This window comes from Carassius carassius, chromosome 5 (genome assembly GCF_963082965.1).
Source record: "Carassius carassius chromosome 5, fCarCar2.1, whole genome shotgun sequence".
Taxonomy (NCBI): Eukaryota; Metazoa; Chordata; class Actinopteri; order Cypriniformes; family Cyprinidae; genus Carassius; species Carassius carassius.
The window spans coordinates 28,849,537-28,874,807 of NC_081759.1; the positions used below are offsets into that span (position 1 = coordinate 28,849,537).

Consider the following 25,271-nt stretch of genomic DNA (forward strand, 5'->3'; position numbering starts at 1 on the left):
TGTATATAGGCTAAAAAAAGCATGGTCAATTTTTGTAAGGGAAGAACATGACTCGTGTACAGTGTTAGGATTTTTCTATAAAGATATTGTAGTATTGTAGAGTATTGTATTGTAAAGTATAGTTTTGTTCAATCAGTTCAATCAAAGTCATAAGAGAGATGGATAACAGGGCAAAATAAAGAGACTGAAGAGAAAAATGGAAGTGAAGGTGCAGTTCAGGAGAGAACTTTTGATTATTTTGCATGTCCCCAAATTAAAGATTTAAACATTTTTTTTATCTCAGGTCCATACAAAAAATAGTTTTGTCCATGAATTTGTTTGTATGAGTTTGAATTTTCCAGTCTGAATTTTTTTCCCAGTCCACCCCTCCAGTAAATTAATGGCAAAGACACGGTTTCATTTACTACACATAGGCCTACTGAAGCTCGCAGTGTTTTCAACCTCTGCTGCCTCAATATAGGAGTACACGAGCACATAAACATGATTTCTAGAACTGCTCTGTGTCACTTCATGTGCATTTTACTTATTTTGAGAAAACTATCATCATATACAAAGAGACAGCAGTTTCAAAAAAACACCAATGTTTCAGGAGTTTATTACACAGAATACGTCACATGCTTATTAGATAACTGTATTTGAGTTGATGTATATGCTTTTATTTATTATTCTTTAATTTTCACAAATTTAGAAAAGTAATCAAAAAGTACTCAAAAGTAATTAGTTACATTACTTTAATAAAGTAATTGAAAAAGTTACACTACTATTACATTTTAAACAGGGTAACTTGTAATCTGTAACCTATTACATTTCCAAAGTAACCTTCCCAACACTGACTGCAAGTAACGTCAAAAAATTGGATCAAAACAATTTAATCGGATTTACTTGTTCTGGACCTCCTAACTGTAACTTTAGTTAAAATGGCAGAAACATGGTGATAAAATCTATATCTGTTTTTACCTTAGAAAACCGCTCGGTTGAGTTGCCCAGTTAGGGTAAAATGAACTGAATGCAATGCGATCATAACTTGGAATAGCACTGCACAAGATCATAGATGAAGTTGTTCCTTTGTCTGAACAAAAACCAATGCTTTATTGAATATAACAAAACATCATATCAATAATTTATTCTATTCTGCTTATATTATATTGCATTGATTATTTGCCTTTTACCTTATATTTTGTACAGATTGTCACTACGTAGATCCATTATTTATTATTTGTAATGTAATTATTATTTTGGTTATTGTTTGTATTATTATTTTGGTTTGTTGTATTTGCTTATTTACTTTAAATTATTAGATTTCTATTACCTATATAATTTTATAATTTAACATAATATTTTGTATAGTGGATTTCTGTTATAATAGGAACAGGTTTATATATGATCATGGGTATTGTCATATTCTATGTCATCATATTCTACTGTCTGTAATGTTTTTATACAAAAGAAAAAAAACCTTCAGTTGCACAAATGAAAAATTCCATTAATGCATCATAATTTTTAGTTCATGCCGAGTTACCCTAAATGGGCAACCCGCACAAACAAGTAAGATGAATGATGAATGGCCTTGTGGACACCTGCATCTAGGGAGTGAGGATGAGACCAAGGCTGAAATTGAAAATGGCTCAAACTAGAAGGAATCTACGAAAGTAAACCAAAATGAGAACAGAACAGATTAACTAAGCAAAACTAATGGGGCAAGACCAATCAGAGGCTGAATTGACAATTATCGGTTGAAAAGACATATGATAACAATGAAGTATAAATATGGGTGCCTGGACAGACAAAGACTCCGATGTAGTGGCCAGGGTCGCCGAGACAGCAGAGTCCAAAACAGGAATCGGAGCCCGGAATGAGCGAGGAACAGGGGACAATCCGCTGGTCAGGACACGGCATATACTCAAGAATTTGACACTCAAGGCCTGGCTTGGACGATTCCAGAGTACTTCGGGCCTGTAGAGTTTGCTTATTTTTTAAGGCACCTTGGACATTGTGTGTGTGCGTGTTAGAAGTTTTACTTTGCTAGTTGTAAGAATTATATTTGTATTCTCAGGTGAGTTCTCTGGTGTGCTGCTAGAGGACAAAGTCTATGCCTGTGAGGCGTTCCTGTTGGTTCCCCTTGCAGACCCCCAAACTCCAGCACAGCAGGCTTACAACCATGCCCATGCCAGAAGGAGGGCTCTAATTGAAATTACCTTCGGCCTCTTGAAATCACGATTTCAGTGCCTGCACCACTGGAGGGGTCTCACCAGACAGGGCCTGTGATGCAGCTGACACAGTGCTGCACAATATTGCCAGCCTACAAAAAGAAAGGACTCCCAAAGTTGCTTTGGATATTGATTGGGACAATGCTGCCATCTTCCCACATAACTAATGGTAGCCTGGTCAGAGAACAATATAAAGCAAATTATTTCAGTTAATTTGTTCTGATTTCACCTATCCTTTAATGAAGAATAATGTATGTCACTCTTTCATTTGTGCATGCATTTTATTTGGCATTAGTAGCACACACTGTGTGGTTATCTTCTCAAATTCTAGTTCCACTTCACTGTATCAGTAACTAATATATATATATATTCTTGTACTTGATCTTGACTTGCTGCCAGAACCTTTTTTGGCCAGACATGTTTGTTCGATAGATAAGGGAGATAAAATAAATAAACGATTAGAAAGATAAAAACAGATCAAATTATCAGATTACAGATTAGATAAATTCAATTAGATAAAGAAGAAAAACCTTAATAAATATTGATAAAAGAGATAGATGAGATTTAATGGACAGATAAAATTAACAAAATAGATCAAATACCGTGGATAAGCGTAGAGGGAAATGTTTTTTTTTTTTTTGCAATTATTCATACATGTATTTGCATAAGTTACATGAATGTGTCCAAATGTTACTTTGTCGAAAAGACAAGTGACTCTTGAATTATAATTACAATGGCTTCAGTGCAACACTGGTCATTTGGACTAGGCTACTTACATTAATTATTAAAGATGTTGTATTAAAGATGTTGTTGAGGTAAGGTCTTGTGTATTACTACCAAAGGCCTGTGTTTGTTGAATATTTTACAGTTTTTCTTTTCTAAATTCTCTGCATCGATGGCCTGACATCTATTTTCAACAATATTTCAACAATTATTTTGTCAGATAATAAACCACATGTTGCTCTAAACCTAAAACACCTTTGTTTGTCTTTTGAACACACATCAAGTTATTTTTAATGAAATCTGTGAGCTTTCTGTCCCTCCTTTGACATCCTACGCAACTAGCACTTTCAAGGTTCAGAAAAGACATCTTTAAAGTAATCCAAGTGATTTCAGTGGTTTAAGCTCAGTTTTATGAATCATTGCTAGTGTTTCAAACCATTTTATTTATTAAATAGTTTTGTCCATCACATGTTTACAAGAACATGACAGCACATGCTTCTTGTTTGAATGCGAAAGCAGATCCTGTTTCATGTAAACAAGTATATAAATCACTGTAGTTACTTGGATTACTTTAAGAATGTCTTTTACTTCCTTTCTGGACCTTGAAATTCCATGCGTTGACGCTGCTGACGTATGATGCTGCTGACGTGTTATCTTTGTTATTATGCGCACCAGAAAACACGTCAGCAGCAACATACGTCAGCTGCATCATGAATGCGCTTACAACAGAGCCGGAAGAGAAGACAATGTTGAATAAAGTTGAAATCTTGGTTATTTTTAGACCAAAATGTATTCTCGATGCTTCAACAAATTCTAACTGACCCTCTGATGTCACATGGACTACTTTGAAGATGTTTTTATTACCTTTCTAACCATGGAAAGTATACCGTACATACATTTTCAATGGAGGGACAGAAAGCTCTCGGACTAAATCTAAAATACCCTGAATTGTGTTCCGAAGATGAACGGAGGTCTTACAGGTTTGGAACAACATGAGGGTGAGATATTAATGACATAATTGTAATTTTGTAGATGTAATTTTACAAGTCATTACAAAAATATGAACAAATATTTATTTACCAGATTTGATAATGATGGAAGATAAATCTGCCGAGTGCAGAGTCTGGTGACAAACTCTCCAGCTGCCAGCAATGCTGATGAATGAGACCTGTTTCGCGCTGCACGTGATCTCGCGATAAATAATGAGAATATATACCTTAAAGGTTCAGCATATGTTTTTAAGTAGAGCCGACACATACTGGGTGGGTACAATGGTGTTTCGTGTATTCAGAGTTGTTCAGTGTTAAAGAGATGGATTCACATGCTAAACATGGCCAAAGTTTAAAAAAATAATTTAGAAGAATGACTGAGAATGTCTGTGCCGAAAATCTTACTTCCGGGTTGGTACAAGTTTCGGCTGTTTTTTTTTAGATCATGGATCTAATGACGTAGACAAGAATGGAAGTCCTTATATTAGCATTTCTCCCAGAAAAGCGCGCCCGCGCAAACACATTAACCAGAGGAGAGCGAGACGGCGCCCATTAACGTGCTTCTAAATCGTCGGCAGCGCTGCATAGGATTTGTTCAAGAATGCCTCCAAATAAGTGCATTTTTGGATGTGAGGGAAAGTTTACCGTGTTTAACAAGAGCCCAGTGTTACATGAACAGTGGATGCAGTTTGTTTTTCCGGGGCAGCAACGGAGTGCATCAAGTGCGTTTGTGTGTTCTGGTCATTTGAGTGACAAATGTCCTATAAACAAGGCCCAAGTCGACGATGGATTTGCACATCGTTTGCTATTAAAACATGGAGCCATCCCTGTGATAAAAGACCCCATTCATGTGAGTACAATTGCATCAGATTTCTGTATTTTGTTGGAAATCAGCACATAAGTGAATGTATGTCAATGGAAACAACACAAAACAACAGTATTATAGCTCCGCTCACGACACGCCTCCAGGAGCTCGCTTTTTCCGGAAAGAATCGGAAAGCTGTATTTTTCTTTTATAAATATGATAAAACTAAAGACTTTTTGGATATATGAAGGATGTAGTACTAATCGGTACTCAAGATTAACATGAGATTAAGTGAAACTGTGTATGTTATGTACCCTTTACGTTGAACGAACAAATTCAGAAACTACAAGTTGTATCAACTTACAAAATTACATTGAACAATCTAAAATGCAGAATCATTTTTTGCAGTGTAGACGTGGCTGGAAAGCTTCAAAGCTTCATGTAGCTCTATATCACAACCACTTGTTTTGAATATTGTGACGTTTCAGGAAACTTGTGCTTTTCTGTGTGTGAAACAAAGAACACTTATGATATATTCGGGCGTGAGATATAACAACGAATTATCACTAAATTTCCATTCTCAATGAGCAGTCCAGTCAGGTTCTACATGTAAAGTTTATCTATTGGGAGCTTGTTGTGTCCAATGTGCATGGAGACAGTGTGTCATGCTGGATTAGAAAAAGATCTTTACAAACTGTTGCAACAGCAATTCTCCACAAGGTCATGGTGCAACATTAAAGTGTAACTAAACCCCTGGTCAAGGCCTGACTCCACCCACTGGCAATATTTGAAAAATGCTGAAAAGTGGGCAATTCACAGCGGAGATAGAGGGGACAAACCTAGGGCGGGGCTGAGCGAGTGTGGCGTGAACCTGAGACCCGCAGTGACGGATTGATTGACAGCTGTTGTCAGAGACGCTAAAATGGAGAGTGACTGTAATGACGCAAGAAGCTTTGCAACAGAGCGATCATTTGAAGTAGAGGACCTTTCTCCCCCACCTTCACCTTAAGTGGAGGATGTCGAGGTATCTGTTCATATCAATTCGAGCAACTGGCTCAAAATGCGGTCTTAACTCCTGCACCGCGTCGCTTTTCAGCAAGAGCTGTGTGGAGAAGCCAATTTCCACCTCCATTGCGTTGGAGAAGCAATCCTGCGTAAAATGCAGTTTGCACACTCCAGCTCTAGGCGGGAACTCGCGGTCTTCCAGGCCAAGTGCATGCAACCAGCAACACTACACCTATGTACCATCCTGACCAATGTACTAAATACAGATAAATCTACGCCAACTTGAAGCTATCCTAACTGATGCAATACTATGCTACTAACTATCTGTGCTTCTAACAATACTAACTTTACACTAAAAACTATGCTAATTATCTAAATAACTATATAATTGCTATGCTAAATAGATGCTATAATAGTTTATCCTGGTTGTTTTCAATAATCGCAATTCCAACTCCCGACTCACTACAGTGATTTTGACAGAAAAAGATGGTTTTATACTGCCAAGGGCGTGGTAGCTCCTACCAAGAAGCGTGGTGAGCTGGAAACTGCTTACGTCACCTGCCACCGCAACATCCAGTAGGAAAAATCAACTGCAGTAGCCACCATTAGACCTGAAGAGGGCAGCACTCAGACGTTTTTACACCATATATTGTAGAATTAAAACACTTTATACTCAAATGTCAAAAAAGTTACTCGAATCAATGAACAGCACTAATAAAGCCCCATTCTTATAGATTATTAAGTAAAAAAAAGTTGGTTTAGGGTTTAGTTACTCTTTAACATTGGCTTTCATTAGAATAACTGAAATAGCAAAACCATTCTTTAAAAGAGGGATTGCGTTTGGCTGTAAAGTGTATATTCTGTATTAGCACTGTGCATAATTTATTTAAAATCTGAATACACTTGGTTTACTGACTACTCGTCCTGAATACAGTATGTGTATTCTGCCCATACAGTATATGATTCTGCTCTACATAAAGAATATGCAGATGGACACATTAAGTATGTCATTAATAATCACGATTACAATATTAAGGTAAATCATCTACAGTCTTATACAAATGTCACAAGGCCATGAAGCGTGTATTTAGTTGATGTTTAAATTAAATAGTAGTACAACGAACTGCTTATGATTCATTGATGTTCAGACAAGGTCTACAGCACCCTCCGTTGGTGACTAATTATACAACCCCTGCAGACAGCTCCTTGGACCAGCTATTCTTATTGGTCAAATTTCTGAGTCTTGTTTAGGTTTTGGGAATGTTGCTGTCAGTTGAGTATAACAGCAGGGGGCAGCACAGGACAGATAATGTTTTCATGTTCATCGCTTCACACCCTAACCACATTTTCACTGTGGTCGTCATAACTCATAAGTCATTTATTTGCATGAAAAATGCGTTTGTTGTGGTTGATTAGACTTGAAAACCACAAAAAATAATAAGCATCGTATTTTCCTGTTATTCACGTTTCTTTCAAGGCTGTGGTTTGTTCTGACAGTTGTTGTTGTTGTTGTTGCTTTAACATGAGTGCCATTGGAATTTCTGTTATGTAATTCTGGTTATTTGCTTAGCCACTAGAGACATATGTTAGATCATGTAATGGACAGACCATATAGTGTGAAGGCAGGATGTAGAAAAGGAAGGAAGGATCTATAAGTGTCAGTAATAGATGTAAGAGTTATACAGTATAATTTGCAGATGTTTTTCTTGTGTATTATATTTACAATGAAAACAATGACATTCCAATACTCATCAGAGAACAATGTCATTTTTTGCTTGCAAACACTTTTCCTGCACTAACCTAATAATAAAAAAAAAAAACTTAAAATAAAACCATTGTGTTGGAAAACTCATAATGTGACATGATGTACTTATTCAGGACTACTAATTTCAAACTTTTGTTTATATGGATGTTAGTTTAATGTTACATTGTAATGGAGGCAGTGAAGGATCTTTTCTTCTGTATTTTAATGTACACCCAGGTGAAATGGATCATTACTTGTACAGTCCATTGGTTTTTGAGTAGATGGAAGCAGATCTGATAGGAGCGTGGCTGGTTGTAAGAAAGGGGCAGGGTTTAACTAAATGACTGAAGAAGAATGGCTTACAACACTAGAGAGGCGTCTGTTGTTTCACCAGAAGATTAAGTTATGACATTGAAAAATTACCATATGCATGGATGAATTGCTCACAATAAGATCAGTAACATGCATTTAGAAAACAGGGTCAATTTCCCTTTTATTAACCTTAATTTAGGCAAGGCAGGTTTGTTTATATAGCACATTTCGTACACAATGGTAATTCAAAGTGCTTTTCATAAAATAAAGTAAAATAATAATGAAAGAATATATATCACAAAAATAAAACAAGGAATTGAAAAACTTTGAAAATGATTTAAAACTGACTTAAAAATAATTTAAGACTTTTGAAATTTAAGATTTTACATAAAACACAGTGCAATAATTTTGGGTTGCATAAAATACAGTGCAATACATAAAATACAGTGCAATCAGTTCGGACATCACACAGTGCTCATTCAATAAACGCATAGCTAAACAGATGAGTTTTGAGTCTAGATTTAAAAGTGGCTAATGTTTTAGCACATCTGATCTATTCTGGAAGCTGATTCTATCTACTGGTGGCATAATAACTAAAAGCAGACTCCCCTTGTTTAGTGTGAATCATTGGTATTTCTAACTGACTCAATTCTAATGATCTAAGTGGTCTGCTAGGTTTATATTCAGTGAGCATATCTGGAATGTATTTAAGTCCTAGGTCTAGTGATTTATATACGAGTAAAAGTACTTTAAAATCAATCCTAAATGTATCTGGAAGCCAGTGTAAGGACCTGAGGACTGGTGTGATTTTCTGGTTCTAGTCAGAATCCTGTCAGCAGCGTTCTGGATGAGCTGCAGCTGTCTAATGGTCTTCTTGGGAAGGCCGGTGAGGAGCCCATTACAATAGTACACCCTGCTAGTAATCAAGGCAAGAACAAGTTTCTCCAAGTCTTGACTGGAAACAAAACATCTAATTCTTGCAATGTTTTTTAGATGATAGTATGCTAATTTAGTCACTGCTTTGACATGACTACTGAAACTAAGATCTGTCTCCAGAATCACACCAAAATTCCTGACTTGGTTTTTAGTTGTTTGACCGCTAGAGTCGAGGTATGCATTCACCTTGAAAACTTCATCTTTGTTTCCAAATGCAATGACTTCAGTTTTTTCCTTGTTTAACTGAAGAATGTTCTGGCAACTGTTAATTTTATCAATGCATTGGCAGAGGGACTCAATGGGGTTGTAGTCATTTGGCGATAAGGCTATAAATCTGGGTATCATCAGCATAGCTGTGATAGACAATGTGGTTCTTTCTCATTATTTGACTTAGTGGGAGCATATACAGGCTAAACAAGAGCGGTGCAAGAATTGAGCTTTGTGGGACTCCGCATGTCATGGACATCCATTTAGACTTATGTTGTCCTAGACTCACATAATAGCCTCTCCCTTCTAAGTATGACCTGAACCATTTGAGTACTATCCCAGAAAGCCCGACCCAGTTTTCCAGTATCTGTAGAAGTATGTTATGATCGACAGTGTCAAATGCAGCACTGAGATCTAGTAGAACCAGTACTGATATTTTGCCAAAATCAGAATTTAAGTGAATATAATTTATTATCTTAATGAGTGCGGTCTCTGTGCTGTGATGCGGTCGGAAACCAGATTGAAAATTGTCCAGGTATCCATCTGAGTTTAAGTATTTGTTCAGATGGTTAAAAACTACCTTTTCTATAATTTTGCCTATAAAAGGAAGATTTGATATTGGTCTATAATTGCTCAAAATGGTGTTATCAAGATTGCTCTTTTTCAGAAGGGGCTTAACAACTGCAGTTTTCAGGGTCTGGAAAAGTCCCAAAAAGAAGTGGGGCATTCACCACTTTTAAGAAATCTGTTTCTAAATAGTTTAATACACTTTTGAAAGAAGATGTGGGAAGTGTGTCAAGATAACAGGTTGACAATTGTAAGTGCTGCTCTATTAGACACTATTAGACACTAATAGAATTAGTATCTTTTTGATATTTCGGCTGAATCTGTCTGACCTCTGCATAACTTGAGCATGTGCTAATCGCCTTCCTGATATTAATGATGCTATAGTGAATTTCAAGTTTCGTCTTCCGTCACATCCGCTCAGCTTTTCTGCATTGTCTTTTCATACTCTGTACTGCTTTTGATTTTCTCCAAGCTGATTTCTGTCTGATTGTTTTCTTACTGACTATTACAGGAGCAATATCATCAATAACATTCCTAACTTTTGAGTTAAAGGAATCAAGGAGAAGATCATCAGAGTCTGCAGAAATGCTTGATGTTAAAGATATAGCCTCCATAAATAGCACACTAGTGTTCTTGTTAATAAATCTCTTTCTAACAGAGAGAGATCTAGATACAGTGGTAGCAGAGTTCAATATATCAAAGAAAATACAGAAGTGATCAGATAATCCTTGATAACAATGGATGAAATGTTTAGACCCCTAGTGATGATTAGATCTAGAGTGTGTCCACCTTTGTGTGTGGGTCCATGCACATGCTGAATCAGGTCAAAAGTGTTTAAAACGGTTATCATTTCTTTTGTAGTTTTGTTTACTGCATTATCTATGTGAATATTAAAATCCCCTGCAATAGCACAACAGTCAAACTCTGAGGAAATCATTGATAACATTGCTGTTAACTCTAAGGCTGGAGAGTATTTTGGAGGCCTGTAAATAATGATAACAGAATGTGTGGAGAACCTTTCAACACAATCCCTAGATATTCAAAAGATAAGTACTTACCAAATGACCAAATGCTTGCATAGAAAGACATATTTAAATAGAGCAGCTACACCCCCACCTCTTCTAACTGTCCTGCAGACACTCATGAAAGTAAAGTTAGGAGGGGATGCTTCATTGAGGACTGTTGCACTGCAGCTGTCTTAGCCATGTTTCGTTTAGAAACATAAAATCCAGATTGTTTGTGGTTATTAAGTCATTGATTAGAAAATATTTATTTTTAGTGAGTGAATGTTTAAAAATACTAACTTGATTGCAGTGCTTAGTGTCTTTACAGCAATCTTAGTTTGGCTGCAGATTAGATGAGTTAGCCCTTCGGCTTGAAAATACACTGGGTTCCAGTGTAAAACATAGCGGGAACCCGACACATATCACTGTGGGCTGCTATGAGTTGTTTTTGGTTCACCTACAGCAGATGGAGGGTTTGGGCCCTGGCATTGTGACAGTGGTCAGAGAGCTCTCACAGGATCAGGCTTTGGTGGTTGGGGGGCCCACTGTTTTTTAGTTGATATCTGGGGACTTGCAGCAAAAGAGTGGGAGATTTTGGTGCCAGCATACACCAGTTCCTCCATTTCTGTGAGAAGCATAGGAGTGGAGATGTTGGAGATGCTAGATAGAGGGATAATGTATCTGGTGAGGTGCTCTGTGTATGGTGTTTCCGGTGGCTGGGATGTGTTGCCCGGGCTGCCCTGGCTGTTTTCCAGAAAGTCGTCCTTGGGTGCTGAGTCTTGGAGCTGTTTTGATACGTCACAGTCTGTCTGTGATGAGCTTTATGGGCAGGGATCAAACGGTATAGTGTCCATGAGCAGTGCTTGTTGTGGCTGCGTGGTGTTATCAGTGTCCTTGTGGGATGTGTCAACCACATGCCGACTCAGACCAGGTGTGTGTGTGCCAAATGGATTGACACACTCTGCTGAAGGATGACGGAGGGAGAAGTAGATATTGTCCTTAAGCATTCTAGCACTAAGTTTGTTTGGGTGGAGGCCATCCGGTTTACACATTTGTCTATGGCTGTAGAAAAGAATGTTGTTGATGAAATTCACTCCTTTTATATTGCAGGATCTTTGTAGCCATGTGTTGAGCCCAGGCAACCGTGAAAACATATTTGGTCTCCTGATGAACAACTGAACTTAGATTTTTTTGAGGTGTTTCAAAGAGTCAGTGAAGTCCTTCTTAAGGAGTTCTGACTGCTCTTTCTAAATATCCTTCTTCCCCACATGGATGATGATTCGATTTGCAGTCTTGTGCTTCATCAGAATGTTCTGAAGTTCCTTGTTCACATCAGAGACCGTTGCTTGATGAAAGCAGCATATTGTTGTATTTCTACTACAAATTTTTCTGATAATGGGCTCGGCTGCGCTCTGAGCTGAATGCCATTGTCTGCTCGACCATGTTAAGAGCTGGCTGATCCGATCCATGTTTAATCACATTTGGGGATTTATCACCCGCATTCATTAATACTTCAAATCTGTTCTCAAGATGTATAGTGGGTGGTAGAATACAAGTATTCACAAGCCTTGTCATTGCTGAATCTGGGGTAGAGGATGCTACGGCAGCAATACGAGAAACTTGTGACAATCTGATGTCTCGTGTGCCTTTGGGTCTGTTTGTGCCATTGATTAGTGTGATGATCAGTTTCAGCTTGTTCATCTACAATTGGTTTAAACTGTTGAGATTCACTAGATTCATGGGAGTCACCAGCTGTATGCTGAGAGGGTCCATGATGATGGTCTGCTGAGAGTTCCGCCTGTTTTGGAAACCCAGCAAGTAACTTTGTTTCAAGAACCACAATCCTTTGTAGAATTTTGCAGCAGTTCATGCAACAAGTATATTCAACAGGAGCCACTTTCTCTCTTTTCTGTTTAAAAGTAGGCAGTTGTTTTCCCGTCTCTGGAATGTAAGCTGCTGGCAGTCGGAGGCAAAGTCTTCTTTTTGTAGTATTATTCCAAAGAGTTTTTAGTTTTAGCGTTTGTGCCAAAAATCTGTTGTTTGAGCACTGTGCTGATCTGCTGAAATAAAAATCTTAGAAAAATCCGAGAAAAGTACAGAAATAAGAAGCGAAGCGTAGAGCAGTAAGTAAAAATGTCAGAACGGTAGCGAAGCCGGAAGCAATACCAACAATTTAGAGATTGTTGTGCTTTATGAGTATGTTCTGTCTTTGTTTTAGGAGGCATGCCAGTGAGCGAACTGCATTTGAGTGTGCAAATATACCATTCCAGTCAAATGTTTTGGAGACACTTAACTGAATACTTGGTCATAATGAATAATAAAAATAAATAAATAATAATAAAAAAACCTTTGGTCTGATGGTATGGAGACAAACTTGTGCCTACATAAGAATTTATTTTAAAACTAAAACTTCAATTTAAGGAAAATTATTTTTTTTTAAATTATTATTATATATTTTTATATAGTTACATGAATATATATTTTTTGTAAATATAGAAAAAAAAGTTAAAGTTGATTTCAAGTCTGTGTGTCTAAACATTTTACTGGTACTGTGTTAGCCAGGATGAGATAAAAATGTACAATCCATGTCCATGCCTTAATTTATTTTGCACATAGATTGTTTCTATGGTATTACTGGCCTCTGGATTGAGTGAAAGAAAAATAATGATGGTAGGAAAAAAGCTAAACCCCACCCTCAAGCGCCGCCTTTTCCCCATGCATTTTGCAATTGCTGTGGCATTCCTCGACATTGCTCACATACAAGATCTGCCCCTCTCTCACTCCCTCTTTTTCTTCTTCTCAGATCTGCCCCTCTCTCACTCCCTCTTTTTCTTCTTCTCAGATCTGTTTTCTTCATTTAACAAGTAAAACCTAATCTTTGTCATCAAAAGCAGAAAGCACACACTGGATAAAGAGATGATGTGAGAAATATGTTAGAGTCAGAAGGGTGAGAGAAAAGTCATTATCTGGCATCTGTCACTGCCAGCATTGTTTCATAACTCTCGTTGGCAAAGAAACTAAGCAAAGGATTGAGCACAACTGAGATTTAAAGATTTTACTGAATTTTATTAGCAAAATCAATTATTAGTCACTCATGTACAATGTATTAACATATTAATGTAAAGACCTAGATTCATATTGATTTTAGACCAGGAAATGAAGCATGCAAGGCCAAATTTACCTTATAGGCATTTTGTTTCCATGGAGTGCAGCAGAATGTGTTTCTCTGGAACGTATATAATAGAATAATGGAATGTATGTCCGTCTGCACCCTAATAGAATTTACTGCAGACTAATGAAATTATAATGGAATGTATAGGATATCACCTCACGTGTAGGGAATAGTTGGTTTCTGAAGAAAAGGCCTAGATCAGCTTTATTTTGAAATGATACAATGAATTTGTAAACTTTGGTTTAAGCAGTGTGTGTTCTGTTCATGTTATTGTCCAGCTGGGGTTTGCTGGGGGTTTAATTGAGTCTCTACGTCTGGTCTGCTCTGCTGATGGGCCAAGAAGGACAGATCACAGATCGTCAGGACTTTATTGGTTGTTCAAGATCTGCCTAGGTCGACCGTAACCAGTCATGCCCGCCTGCGATGCCCCTTTGTTAGTGCCCATCTGCAGGCCGATTACACTCTGACCTTCTTTCAGCTGCTCGTCAGAGAACTCCCTCTTGTTCTCATGCGATTTCCTGATATCGAGATGAGAATAAATCACTCAGTAAACATATTCTATTGATTAAATGTGTGGGGATAGTAATTAAGAAATTGTAACATTTAGTCAACAAAATGCATGCAGTTGTTCAAAAGTGCAGACATTAAAAATTTTACTAAAGATTTCCATTTAAAAAAATTGCTGTTCTTTTGTACTTTTTATTCATCAAAGAGTCATGAGAAATAAAATGTAACACAGTTTCCAAAAAAAAAATGTAACTGTTTCCAACAATGATGATAGTAAGAAATGTTTCTTGAGCAGCAAATCAGCATATTAGAATGATTTCTGAAGAATCATGCAGTAATGCGAGTAATGATTCAGCTCTATCATTACAAGAATAAACTTCAGTTTATAATATTATAATAAATAAGTTTTTTTTTATATTTCAAAATATTACTGTTTTTACTGTATATATGATCAAATGAACACAGCCTTGGTGAGAAGCAACTTCTTTAAAAATCTTACAGACCACAAACTTTTGAACAGCAGTGTACAAGCAACTTTCACTTGCCACCAAAGGATATATATATATATATATATATATATATATATATATATATATATATATATATGTTTATAACAGTCTCTCTCTTATTTTGTAATTATAATAACATATTTCTGAGACTCACACTTATCTGTGTTTGCTGGTTCCATGCTGGACACATTTAAAATGTCTGACCAAAAAGTGTTTGTAATCATGTTGCCATGACAATAAGCCACAACTGCAAATCAGCCTTTACAGTGGTTTGTTTATGTTTTTTGGTCGCTATGGCAGCCGGGTTCGTTTTGCAAACAGGATGAGGGAACTACAAGACTCACTTGTGGAACCAACTGGGGTCTCCGCGGTAACAGCCATCATCCTTAGTAACAGCAAGACTCCCTAAAGCCAGCAGTGTCATTTGCACAGCGGCAAGGTCCTTACCTACACACACACACACACACACACACACACACACACACACACACACACACACACACACACACAAACATATAAAAAAATAAAAACTGATTCAAAATACTATTAAATTCTGTAATAGTATATCAAATTGCTAAAATAACTGTTATATGCCAGTTCTTTTTCCATGGCATAAGATCAAATCAAGGCAAGAGAGTTAATAATTTTCCATGAACCATGTTAATACGCAGGAGATCACATGAGGTGGAAACAGGCGCTCACCCTCCCACAGGTCAACTGTTTGAAATATGTCAGACTTGGTGACCCCGTAGCGTTCGGCAGCACCAAGAAACTGAGAGATCTGCTCCATCTGTTTAAAAGCCATTGGAGAACTTTGGATCTTTTTCACAGGCTTTGAATCCTTAGCGAGACTGTTAATCAGCTCACATAAAACCTATAAAGAAAGAACAGAAAAAGAGATGAATAAACAGTTGAAAGGATTGTGATGATTTTACAAAGATGGAAGTGTAGACTTACACATCCGTCCTTAAGCCACTGCTGGAAGCCTTGTTTTCCAGGTTGAGGTTTTCCCACAGAATCCCCACACTGAGCGATGATCCACTGAACCAGCCGATCCTCCAGCTCTGGATCATACTTCTTGTCAATCTTACTCTGCACCTCACGACTCAGACCGTAGGCTGGACCTTTATTTGCCATTTTGCCTGAGAAAACATACACAATGAAAATCATTTTAAAGGGCACCTATTATGCAAAATTCACTTTTACATGTTGTTTAAACATAAATGTGTATTGGCAGTGTGTACACAACCACCCTATAATAATACAATACCACCCACTCGGGCCGCTCCTTTTTTAATCCAGTTGTAATTTTTCAGGTCATATTAAAGGGATCATATGATGTGATTTTTATCAGGCTCCAACATTTATGTTCAGTTATTTCACTTTAATAGCCTGGACCTGGACCTGCACATTGCCATTAAAGTAAAATGACTCAACCTAAGCCTAGGAGCTTATTAAAAATCCTAATTTTAGATGACAATTTCAGATGGCATTTAGAGGCTTTTGCATCTGAACTCTTCATATATATATATATATATATATATATATATATATATATATATATATATATATATATATATATATATATTAGGATTTGAATTTAATTTCAGTTTTTCCAGTTCTGTTATGCATCACTGGACCAATGTGCCAGATGTGCTTTTTGTGTATTTAAGCTGCCATGCTATTTTACATGATCTGTTCAGGCAGGTTTTGTTTTACTGTTAAAAAGCCTGGATCTGTGTAGTCAGAGGATTTGGCTAAGTAAGGAGTATCTGACTGTGATGACTGCCATGCAAATCCCTTTCTCTACAGTAATGCAAAATTTCAATGCAAATAATGGATGCATTCTGGTAATTTACTGTAGTGTGGTCTTTAACTGAGCAGCCTTAATCTCTTACAACACAACACAACCTTGGAACCGGCAAAGACACACAGACGTCTCAGATCATCATAATCAGAAACTGATTTCCACTGAGTGCCAGAAATGCTGAACCGGCTTTTGTGTCAACATGTTCTTATCACCTTTCAAACTGCTGTTAGACCATGATGGATTTATCAGGCCTTCATTTGAATTAATTGCGGTTTCAGCCACCACATTGAGAACTAAAATGCAAACACAACAGTATAGGCAAACTAATAGAGATAGAATCTAAGAGAAAAGGTAAAACCTAAAGATAAATTTGTCAAAGTCCAACCCCAAAGTCATCTAAAGAAAACTGTGGCCTGTTTGTGACTCCAAACACTTAAAACATGCACACTTTCTTCCCATTTTCTTGCTGTTTCTTCTTGTGTCCAGTTTAGTGCATTCAGATTCCACAGCTATGAAACCTTTCATACACATGTACATGTACACATCCATGTCCATGTAAATCACTAAACTCTCACACCATCACTAAAGCTGATATATGCAAAAAGACAAGTGACATCCTGCCCTGCCCATGTTTGTAGAGGAGGTGAGGTGTGTGTGTTTATTTGTCCTGATGTACATAACTCCCAGTAAATCTCCACCTTTGGGTCCATATATAAATTCACACACAAACATATGAGCGCACCTGGAGTCTCTGATGCAATCGTACTGAGTTACAAAACTCTCTGAAAAATGTCCTCATATCTCAAATTTTATAACAATGTTCATTTTATCTGCTATTTGGCTCCAGGTTCAATATCATGCTACACTCCTCAGCTCTTAGTAATATCTTATAAGACTGAAATGTGGTATGTAAGCAAACACTTTAGATATGTTAAATGGAGAGACAAATATTTAAGAATGACTTTGTGATATTCAAATTTGTTACGGTTTGTCAAACCCAAAAATCATATTGTCAACTGAGCTTTAAACACTAACACTCAGTCCTCAAACAGGAAACCAAGAGCTTTCAGAGGAGCTGGTTTCAGTTAAGAACCAAAAACATTTTTACAGAGATCTGATACTCTCACTTTAATCTCACGTGAGAGAGAGAGAGAGAGAGAGAGAGAGAGAGAGAGAGAGAGAGAGAGAGAGAGAGTATAAAGAACAACCCTCATTTGAAGGGGAAAAATATGTGCGTCATTCAGCTAGATTATTATTTGTTTTTGGAGTATGCCATTTTAGAATGGAGAAGAATGAACTTGCCACATCATTAGCTATTGCCAATAAAAACCCTTTATAGACAGGACACGTAAAAATGGGCAGAGGCATTCAACGGTGTTCTGAAGAATGAACTACAATTATAAGATTTCTTTTTTGTTCAGATCAGATGTCATTCGCTGCTGTAGCCTAGTCAGTTTGTACCACTAAATCACATCTCTAAATGCTTTTTCTCATTCTGTCATTCTTTGTTACTGTCCTCTTTTGGTCTTGGTGCGCATTACATATCTATGTACAAAATAATTTAAACTTGGCAATACATAATTGTATATGCACAGTACTTACCAGTTTATGTGTAGAAACCCTGCTCAGAAGTCTTGATATGAAAATGCGTATTCTGTGATGCACTCAACTCTTGTGTGTCTATGTTGAAGAGAGTCTCTTCCTCTTTGTGACAGAGTTCAGTGTCCAAGCTCAGGGAGTGCCACCCTCATGGAAATGACTTCACCAAGAGTGAGACCAAGCATGAGAAAGAGGGAGTGGAGGACAGGCAAAAGAGGAGGTAACCACATCCATAAAAGGTCATGACTTTTTTTCAGAATCTCTTTTTCTCCATAGTTTTCTGCCCCTCCCTTCCTCTCTCAATTTTCTGTATTGCAGTGTGCCTCCTTATTTGGGAGAGGGAAAAGAAGCGGTCTGGACAGAGCGAGGAATTTGTTCACATGCCTTCTCCTCCTCTCTGCCCAGAAAAGCAGGAAGAGGGTGAGAGGAATGACATGGGCATGAATGAGAGAATATCTTGGCATTTTCTATGGGGCTGCTGATTAGAAGCTTTGGTGAAACAGGAAGTCACAGAGAAGACACGACACCCAAATGAAAAATGCCAAGGAATCTGGGACAGTAAATGTGGGAAAAGTCAGAAAAAGAGAGAATATCTGACAGACATGCATACCATTCCTGACATGCCATGACATCACTGAACAAAGTGAGCTGTACTGATGTCATGATCTGTCTCATTTCCGAGTCACTTCCGTTTGCTTTCACTGTATGTATAGATAGCCTTGTCCTTTTTATAGTGTGTTATACATTAGATTTATCTGTTTCCTATGCAAAAATATTTCTCAAGTTTAGTGTAGGCCTACTGTGTTCTGAGTATAATATATCATATGTATTTGAAAGGGCTTTTTACACTTGATGTACTGTAGTTAACGCTAGGTCATTCTAACTTCCAGGTAAACAGAATCTTGTGTTTTCTTGCTTCATGTTTCACACCCCTCATAGTTTACCCAGAGTTAATAACTGATTTTGCAATCAGTGTTTTGGACTATAAGCATAAGAATCTCTTCTTTTTATTTATTTATTTATTTTTTACAATGTGTGATTTAAAGTTACCATGGATTTACTAGTGTAACACTAATTACACTATGGTATTGTGGTAGAAATATTGAATATTCATATGGAATTATATAATATTATTATTGTAAACAGCTACTGTATCAAATGTATTAAAGGAGTAATCCAATATAATTACAGTAGTTTTTTTATGATTAAGCTATAGCGTGTGACTGTATACTAAATGTTTTTAGATTGTTTTTTTAATGTTTTTAAATGCATGTGGTTGTCACACTTGAAACTTTACAGTGTGTATGTGGCCTATGATAATATGTTTTCAGATTAATATTATAGATTAATAAGATTAATAAAAATAAACATATTAAGTGTCTGATGTTGGAAATGATGTAACACTGACTATGAAGTGAGGTCTAAGCTGAACTTGTTTTGTTGAGATCGTTCCGTGGCTGAGGCCTTACAGGGGTGTGTGTCATTCACTGATCTGATGTGAGACAAGATAACAGTGGCTTTGGGTGGAGTTCCCCACTCTCTCACTTACACATTCACGCACAAATTATGGTTTTACTACATTACTGTTCAAAAGTTTGTGGTCAATAATTTTTTAGCATGGATGCATTGGATTGACAAAAAAGTGGTTAATGTCTTAACATAAGCCTACAGCTATGTGAAAAACTGATACAACTGTTACAAGTGGAAGTCGTGGCCTAGTGGTTAGAGAGTTTGACTCCTACAGCACCGCAGCATAAATGGCTGCCCACTGCTCCGGGTGTGTGTTCACAGTGTGTGTGCACTTTGGATGGGTTAAATGCAGAGCACAAATTCTGAGTATGGGTCACCATACTTGGCTGAATGTCACGTCACTAAAACAAGTGTGTGTATGTTTGTAAAAGTATCTCTATGAGTGAAGAGAGGTCTGCATGTCTTAAACAGAGGCCATAGCAATGACTTTGTCTCCACTAATTGTAGTTTATTCTATTGACATCACTGTCTAAGTGTTTGTGTGTTGTCACTGTCGAAATGTTTGAATGTGTATGCAGCTCCGTTGAGCTGTTTTAGCTCTCAGTAGGATATAGTAAGTAACCGCTGTTAAAGTGCTCCTGTAGCTCAAGTGGTAGAGCATTGCGTTAACAAGTGCAAGGTTGGGGGTTCGAGTCCAGGGGAACACATGATAGGAGAAAATTGTAAGCCTGAATGCAATGTAAGTCACTTTGGATAAAAGCGTCTGCTAAATGCATAAAATAAATAAAATAACCGCTATAGGTCCCATATGTCCCCACAGATTTCTCTGCCAGACATGAGCTGTGCGTAAACCTGCTCTGCAACTCTGAGACTGAACACGACACTGTCTTCTGTGTCCTCCCTGTTGTCCTCCCACATAGCGACCTCAGAATGGCCCTGTCTCACTAGTGCCACCCACTGGTACAAAACGCTGTCCTTTAGATCCCTTGTTTGAGTTCACAGTAAGGCTGAAGGAGAAGATGCCCGCACAAGGAGCCGAGAAGATACCTGAATAAGTCACACACAGATTGATTGTGACAGTTGAGCAACTTGAAGCTTGTATTAGACAAGAATGGGACAACATTCCTATTCCTAAATTGAGCAACTTGTCTCCTCAGTCCCCAGACGTTTGCAGACTGTTATAAAAAGAAGAGGGAATGCAACACAGTGGTAAACATACCCTTGACCCAACTTTTTTGAGATGTGTTGATGCCATGAAAATTGAACTTCTTTTCCCCTTAAAATTATACATTTTCTCAGTTTAAACATTTGATATGTCATCTATGTTATATTCTGAATAAAATATTGAAATTTGAAACTTCCACATCATTGCATTCTGTTTTTATTCACAATTTGTAGTGTCCCAACTTTTTTGGAATCGGGTTTGTATAATAATATAATAGAGAAGAAATTCTAAAAGAGAAGTTAAAATTCCACGCAATTTTGTTTTTTATGTCAACATTTTATCAATGTTAGATCGATATCTGTGCCTTTTGGAACATTCTATTATCATACAACCTGTATGTGTGTGTGTGTGTGTGTGTGTGTGTGTGTGTGTGTGTGTAGGTTTGTTTATATGTTTCAGTGTCAAATATTTAAAAACAAAGTATATGCTTCAAAATTTTAATAGGTCTTCACTAATTAAAATTCATATACATTTATCAAATCCAGTTTTGCTTCAGATCTAGGCAAGTTGACAGGTTTGTGTGACATTTAGGTTTAGAATTCATAATCTTTGAGTGAAACCCACTGCATCTTTAAGAGCTCCTCACTAATGTGTGTGTGTGCTTCACTCTGTAGCATACAGTAGAAAACCACTAAATGTGTTATAGTGATTCTGATCATCACAGATCCAGCAGCCAGCCTGGAGACTGATGGTAATGCGGTCCCCTGTGCTGAGCTGCACAAGCAGGACGGCAGTGGCCTGATCCTCCTGGTCTTGATCATAAATCTCCCTAAGTGCAGCTAGAGCCACACCATTCCTCCTGATGCAGGCACAGACAGCCAGCGATGCACCTGGTGAGCCTGCATCGCTGAACACAGTAAATGCCAGGTTATACACGCCTGACCGTGGAACCGTGAACACACCAGTGGATGAGTTATAGGCCTCTCCAATGTTGATGAAGATGCTTTGATAGACCACATTTGTCGCTGCCCTCAATGGACCAATGCAACGTCTCTTGTCAGTTAAACCCACAGAAAATGCCACTCGACTGTCTAAAGAGTAAAGAATATGTTAAATGTATATGTGAAAATAAGGCCAACAGATTAGATGCAGTTATTTCTAGCCAACAAAATGTGTTTTTCTTTATAGTTTTTAATACAGCATTTCATTTAAAGGAGACATATCATGCACCTTTTTACAATATGTAATATAATCCTCTGTGTCCCCAGAATGTGTCTGAATTTTCAGCTCAAAATACCCCACAGATCATTTATTATATCTTTTTAAAAATGCTTATTTGGAGTGGAAGCAGAAGTCTCTTTAAATGCAGATTAGCTGCTACTCCCCGTCCCCTTTTCCAGAATAGAGCTGCAGCATACATACAGACGGTTGGTCTGGGAACGCCCCACGGGAACGCCCCGTCACGCGATGTGAATTTAGCCCGTGGGGGAAAACATTGCCTCGGCGCCAATTGAAATACACGGAACAATCATGCCGAAGAGTTGCTGTGTCGTTTTCTGTACCTCCAATGAACTAACAAATTATGTATTGAAGTTCTACGTCCTATCTAATAAACATACAGAACCGGAAAGGATGACAAAATGGCTACAAGCAATAAGTTGTGAGGATGATCAAGGGAAGTTATGGAATCCCAAGACTAAGCTTGTGTATGTGTGCAGTCGCCATTACATCATAGGCATGCTACGTTAACATTGTGTACATTATTAACGTTATCAAAACTGTGTAAGGTTGTTTCAGAAAGTGGCATGCATATATAATTAGCCTTATCATTCTACCTTAAGCAAAACTATGTAACGTTAGCCGAACCTAAACTCACATGAAAACGCATCTACTAAGAGGTGAAGTCTACGTGATACGCCGTATTCCCACTGGAAAAGGCCAAGGATTTCCGTATACCCACTTAAAAAAGCGTGAGGATACGTAACAACTTAGTTTTGTGTCCGAACTTTTACACTTTCATTCATAAATTCACCCCGTCTGTGTTTGCGAAGCGACACGGATAGAATCGCGAAATCCAGTCACAAATGGAACTCGCTGTATAAAGCAGAACGTCAAGGAATGTGGCTATTTTTGAATGAATACATCTACAGTAGAGTTATACAATGAATCAAATATCGATATGGACTAGTGTACTGTATGTGAATATTAAAGTTAAAAGAGACTACAACTGTTCTATGCGTCTCTGGGAATGAGTGCTCAATATGTGCATTTTTGTCATTCAAATACACACAATGTTCACTGTGTTTTCCCCCACGCCGACTCCGCCCCCAACTATGACTAGATGCCGACTGTATGTATGTACCTGCTATAAAATATATGTTTTGGTTCTGATTATCACGTTTATCGCACTGAAATCATGCTTTTTAAACCATATTAGTTTAAACTTTGGAATATGGAACAGTTAGCATGTTTTGCTCAAACTTTCTCCATGGCATTAGAGCTGGTATACAGTTGTCGCTTGCGTAATCAAACTGATGGTGTGGGTGGAAACCTACAGATTAAGGGGCGGTAATATTATAATGAGATCCCTTTGCCACATCACAAGGGGAGCGAAATCATCTGTGCTGGTTTTTTCAGACGCTTGCAGAAAAAGTCTTATCAAAACAAAGTTACTGGGTTTATCTTTTTCACATTTCCTTGGTTGAAAGAAAGAAAGAAAATACCCGTCTAAATTTTCAGTCACCTCCCCTCAGCCATGCATTCATATAAACTCCTGCCCTCAACTGTATTGCGATTTGTTTAACATCTCAACCGTTTTGAATCGTTATATATTTGTATCGATTTTCAACCAGTAGGGGTGCATCATTACATCCCTAATGTGTTTAGCCTACCTCTGATGTTTCTCATTGTGTTTTGTGCTCTGGCCAGCAAATCATCCAGTAAATTCATACTAGAGTTTAAATATTGCTCTAACTCCCATTTTTTCTTCTGCATCAGACAACAACCACATGAGCTCTGGTCAGTCAGGCACGCTAGTGAGAGAGCAATAAAGGTATTAGTCACACATCTAGCTTTACATTTTGTTTTATTTCATATTGCTGTAAATTTCTTACAGGTTGACTTACAGTTGATGGGATCTGGAGCAACGGTGTTTCCTGGTCCGTCCCAGCTGAATGTCCTTTCCTGGCCCAGCACCAGCGGCAACACACAAAACAGCACAACACTGTATCCTGATTAAATTGTTTACAGTGGGTAATCATATTCTGTCATAACTTTCTTGATACCGTTATATAGTCCGTACAGCACTTAGTCTGAGTTTGGTTTAGGCTACGCTTTATGGCTCATGAAAACGTGAAAAATGTGACCAAATGTATAGAAATCTGTCATTTATAACTAGGCCAACAGCGAATCTGTCTGCAGATTCCCCCTTTGTTTATTTTTGCTAATTTAATTTAATTTTTGCTACCAATAAGTTTGCAGTAATCTTAGCTCTGTTAAACACATTTTGCTAGGTTTAAATAGATAGAATTCAATTTAAATCTGTAGAATTCAGTTTTTCCAACAAAATCTGAAAAGATTTAGCAAATTTCATCAGGGCGAGCTAATATCTAACATAATTTAATATACGGTCAACATTTGAAGTGGATCAAAACCTTTCATCAAAGTTGTCTTAAAACCTAAAACCAAAATGCCTTCTTGTCTTAGGACAACTTTGATCATCTTTTTTGATCCACTTCAAATGTTGACTACTATATATACACACACACAATAATATAAGATGTTAAATATTCTTAATATATATATATATAAAAAAAACAATTGATTATTTATTACATTTTATTGTTGTTTAAAATCTGTACAAAAAACTTGGAAAAGCCCTCTTGGAGCTTTTGTTAATTTTATTTTAATTATTATTAATAATCAGCTCATTCTGAATCATGTGTAAGTTTCAAATAGACTACACTGTCAATAAATGAATTGCAATAAATAAAATTTATATAAACAAACAAAAATAAATAATATTTTATATAAAATAAAATATAACTAAAATAAATGTTATTCAAAACTTGAATAATTACAAAGCAATGTCTTTTAACAGGTGCAATGATCTGTCAAGTTTGTCTGTTAGACTTTTGCTATCATAATAAATATTTCTTTACAGAAGCAGTGATTATTTTCTCACCTTTCATGTTTCACGGCTGTGTCTGTTTCTGCCTTTTGAGTCTCAGTGTAAGTGAGTGAAAAATGGAGTCTGTGTTACATTCAGCTTTATATCCTGGCAGCACTCCTCCTATTTTTAAGGAGGGAGAATCAGATTTCTGTTTGTGAAAAGGAGATGTACATCAGCAATATTAATAAAATAATAATAAAAAACCTACAACTAGGAAAATAGGTAATGACAAAGGGAAATCAGCTCCTGTGACTTCCCTCAGATGCACTGAAATACAAAACTCCACTGAGCTTTATACACTTTACCGCCACACAATGACATCCATCAATGCCATGAAATGTGAAGAAACTGAACGCAATAATTTAAAGC

General features: G+C 37.2%; 2 protein-coding genes across 2 annotated transcripts; both read right to left on the minus strand.

The window, feature by feature from the left end:
- Positions 1 to 13,544: 13,544 nt before the first annotated feature.
- On the minus strand, positions 13,545 to 18,273 carry LOC132141179 (transgelin-3-like). The gene is made up of 5 exons (XM_059550485.1): positions 18,100 to 18,273; positions 15,645 to 15,829; positions 15,390 to 15,561; positions 15,032 to 15,134; positions 13,545 to 14,189 (listed from the first exon to the last, which is right to left on the minus strand). Exons 2-5 carry the CDS (start codon positions 15,822 to 15,824, stop codon positions 14,039 to 14,041), a joined length of 606 nt encoding a protein of 201 aa, XP_059406468.1. The 5' UTR covers positions 15,825 to 15,829; positions 18,100 to 18,273; the 3' UTR covers positions 13,545 to 14,038.
- Positions 18,274 to 21,195: 2,922 nt separating this feature from the next.
- LOC132141178 (complement C1q-like protein 4) lies at positions 21,196 to 25,047 on the minus strand. Its single transcript, XM_059550484.1, has 4 exons — positions 24,915 to 25,047; positions 23,857 to 23,961; positions 23,623 to 23,763; positions 21,196 to 21,822 (listed from the first exon to the last, which is right to left on the minus strand). The coding sequence occupies exons 1-4, from the start codon at positions 24,919 to 24,921 to the stop codon at positions 21,395 to 21,397; spliced, it is 681 nt and encodes a 226-aa protein (XP_059406467.1). The 5' UTR covers positions 24,922 to 25,047; the 3' UTR covers positions 21,196 to 21,394.
- Between the last annotated feature and the right edge of the window lie 224 nt (positions 25,048 to 25,271).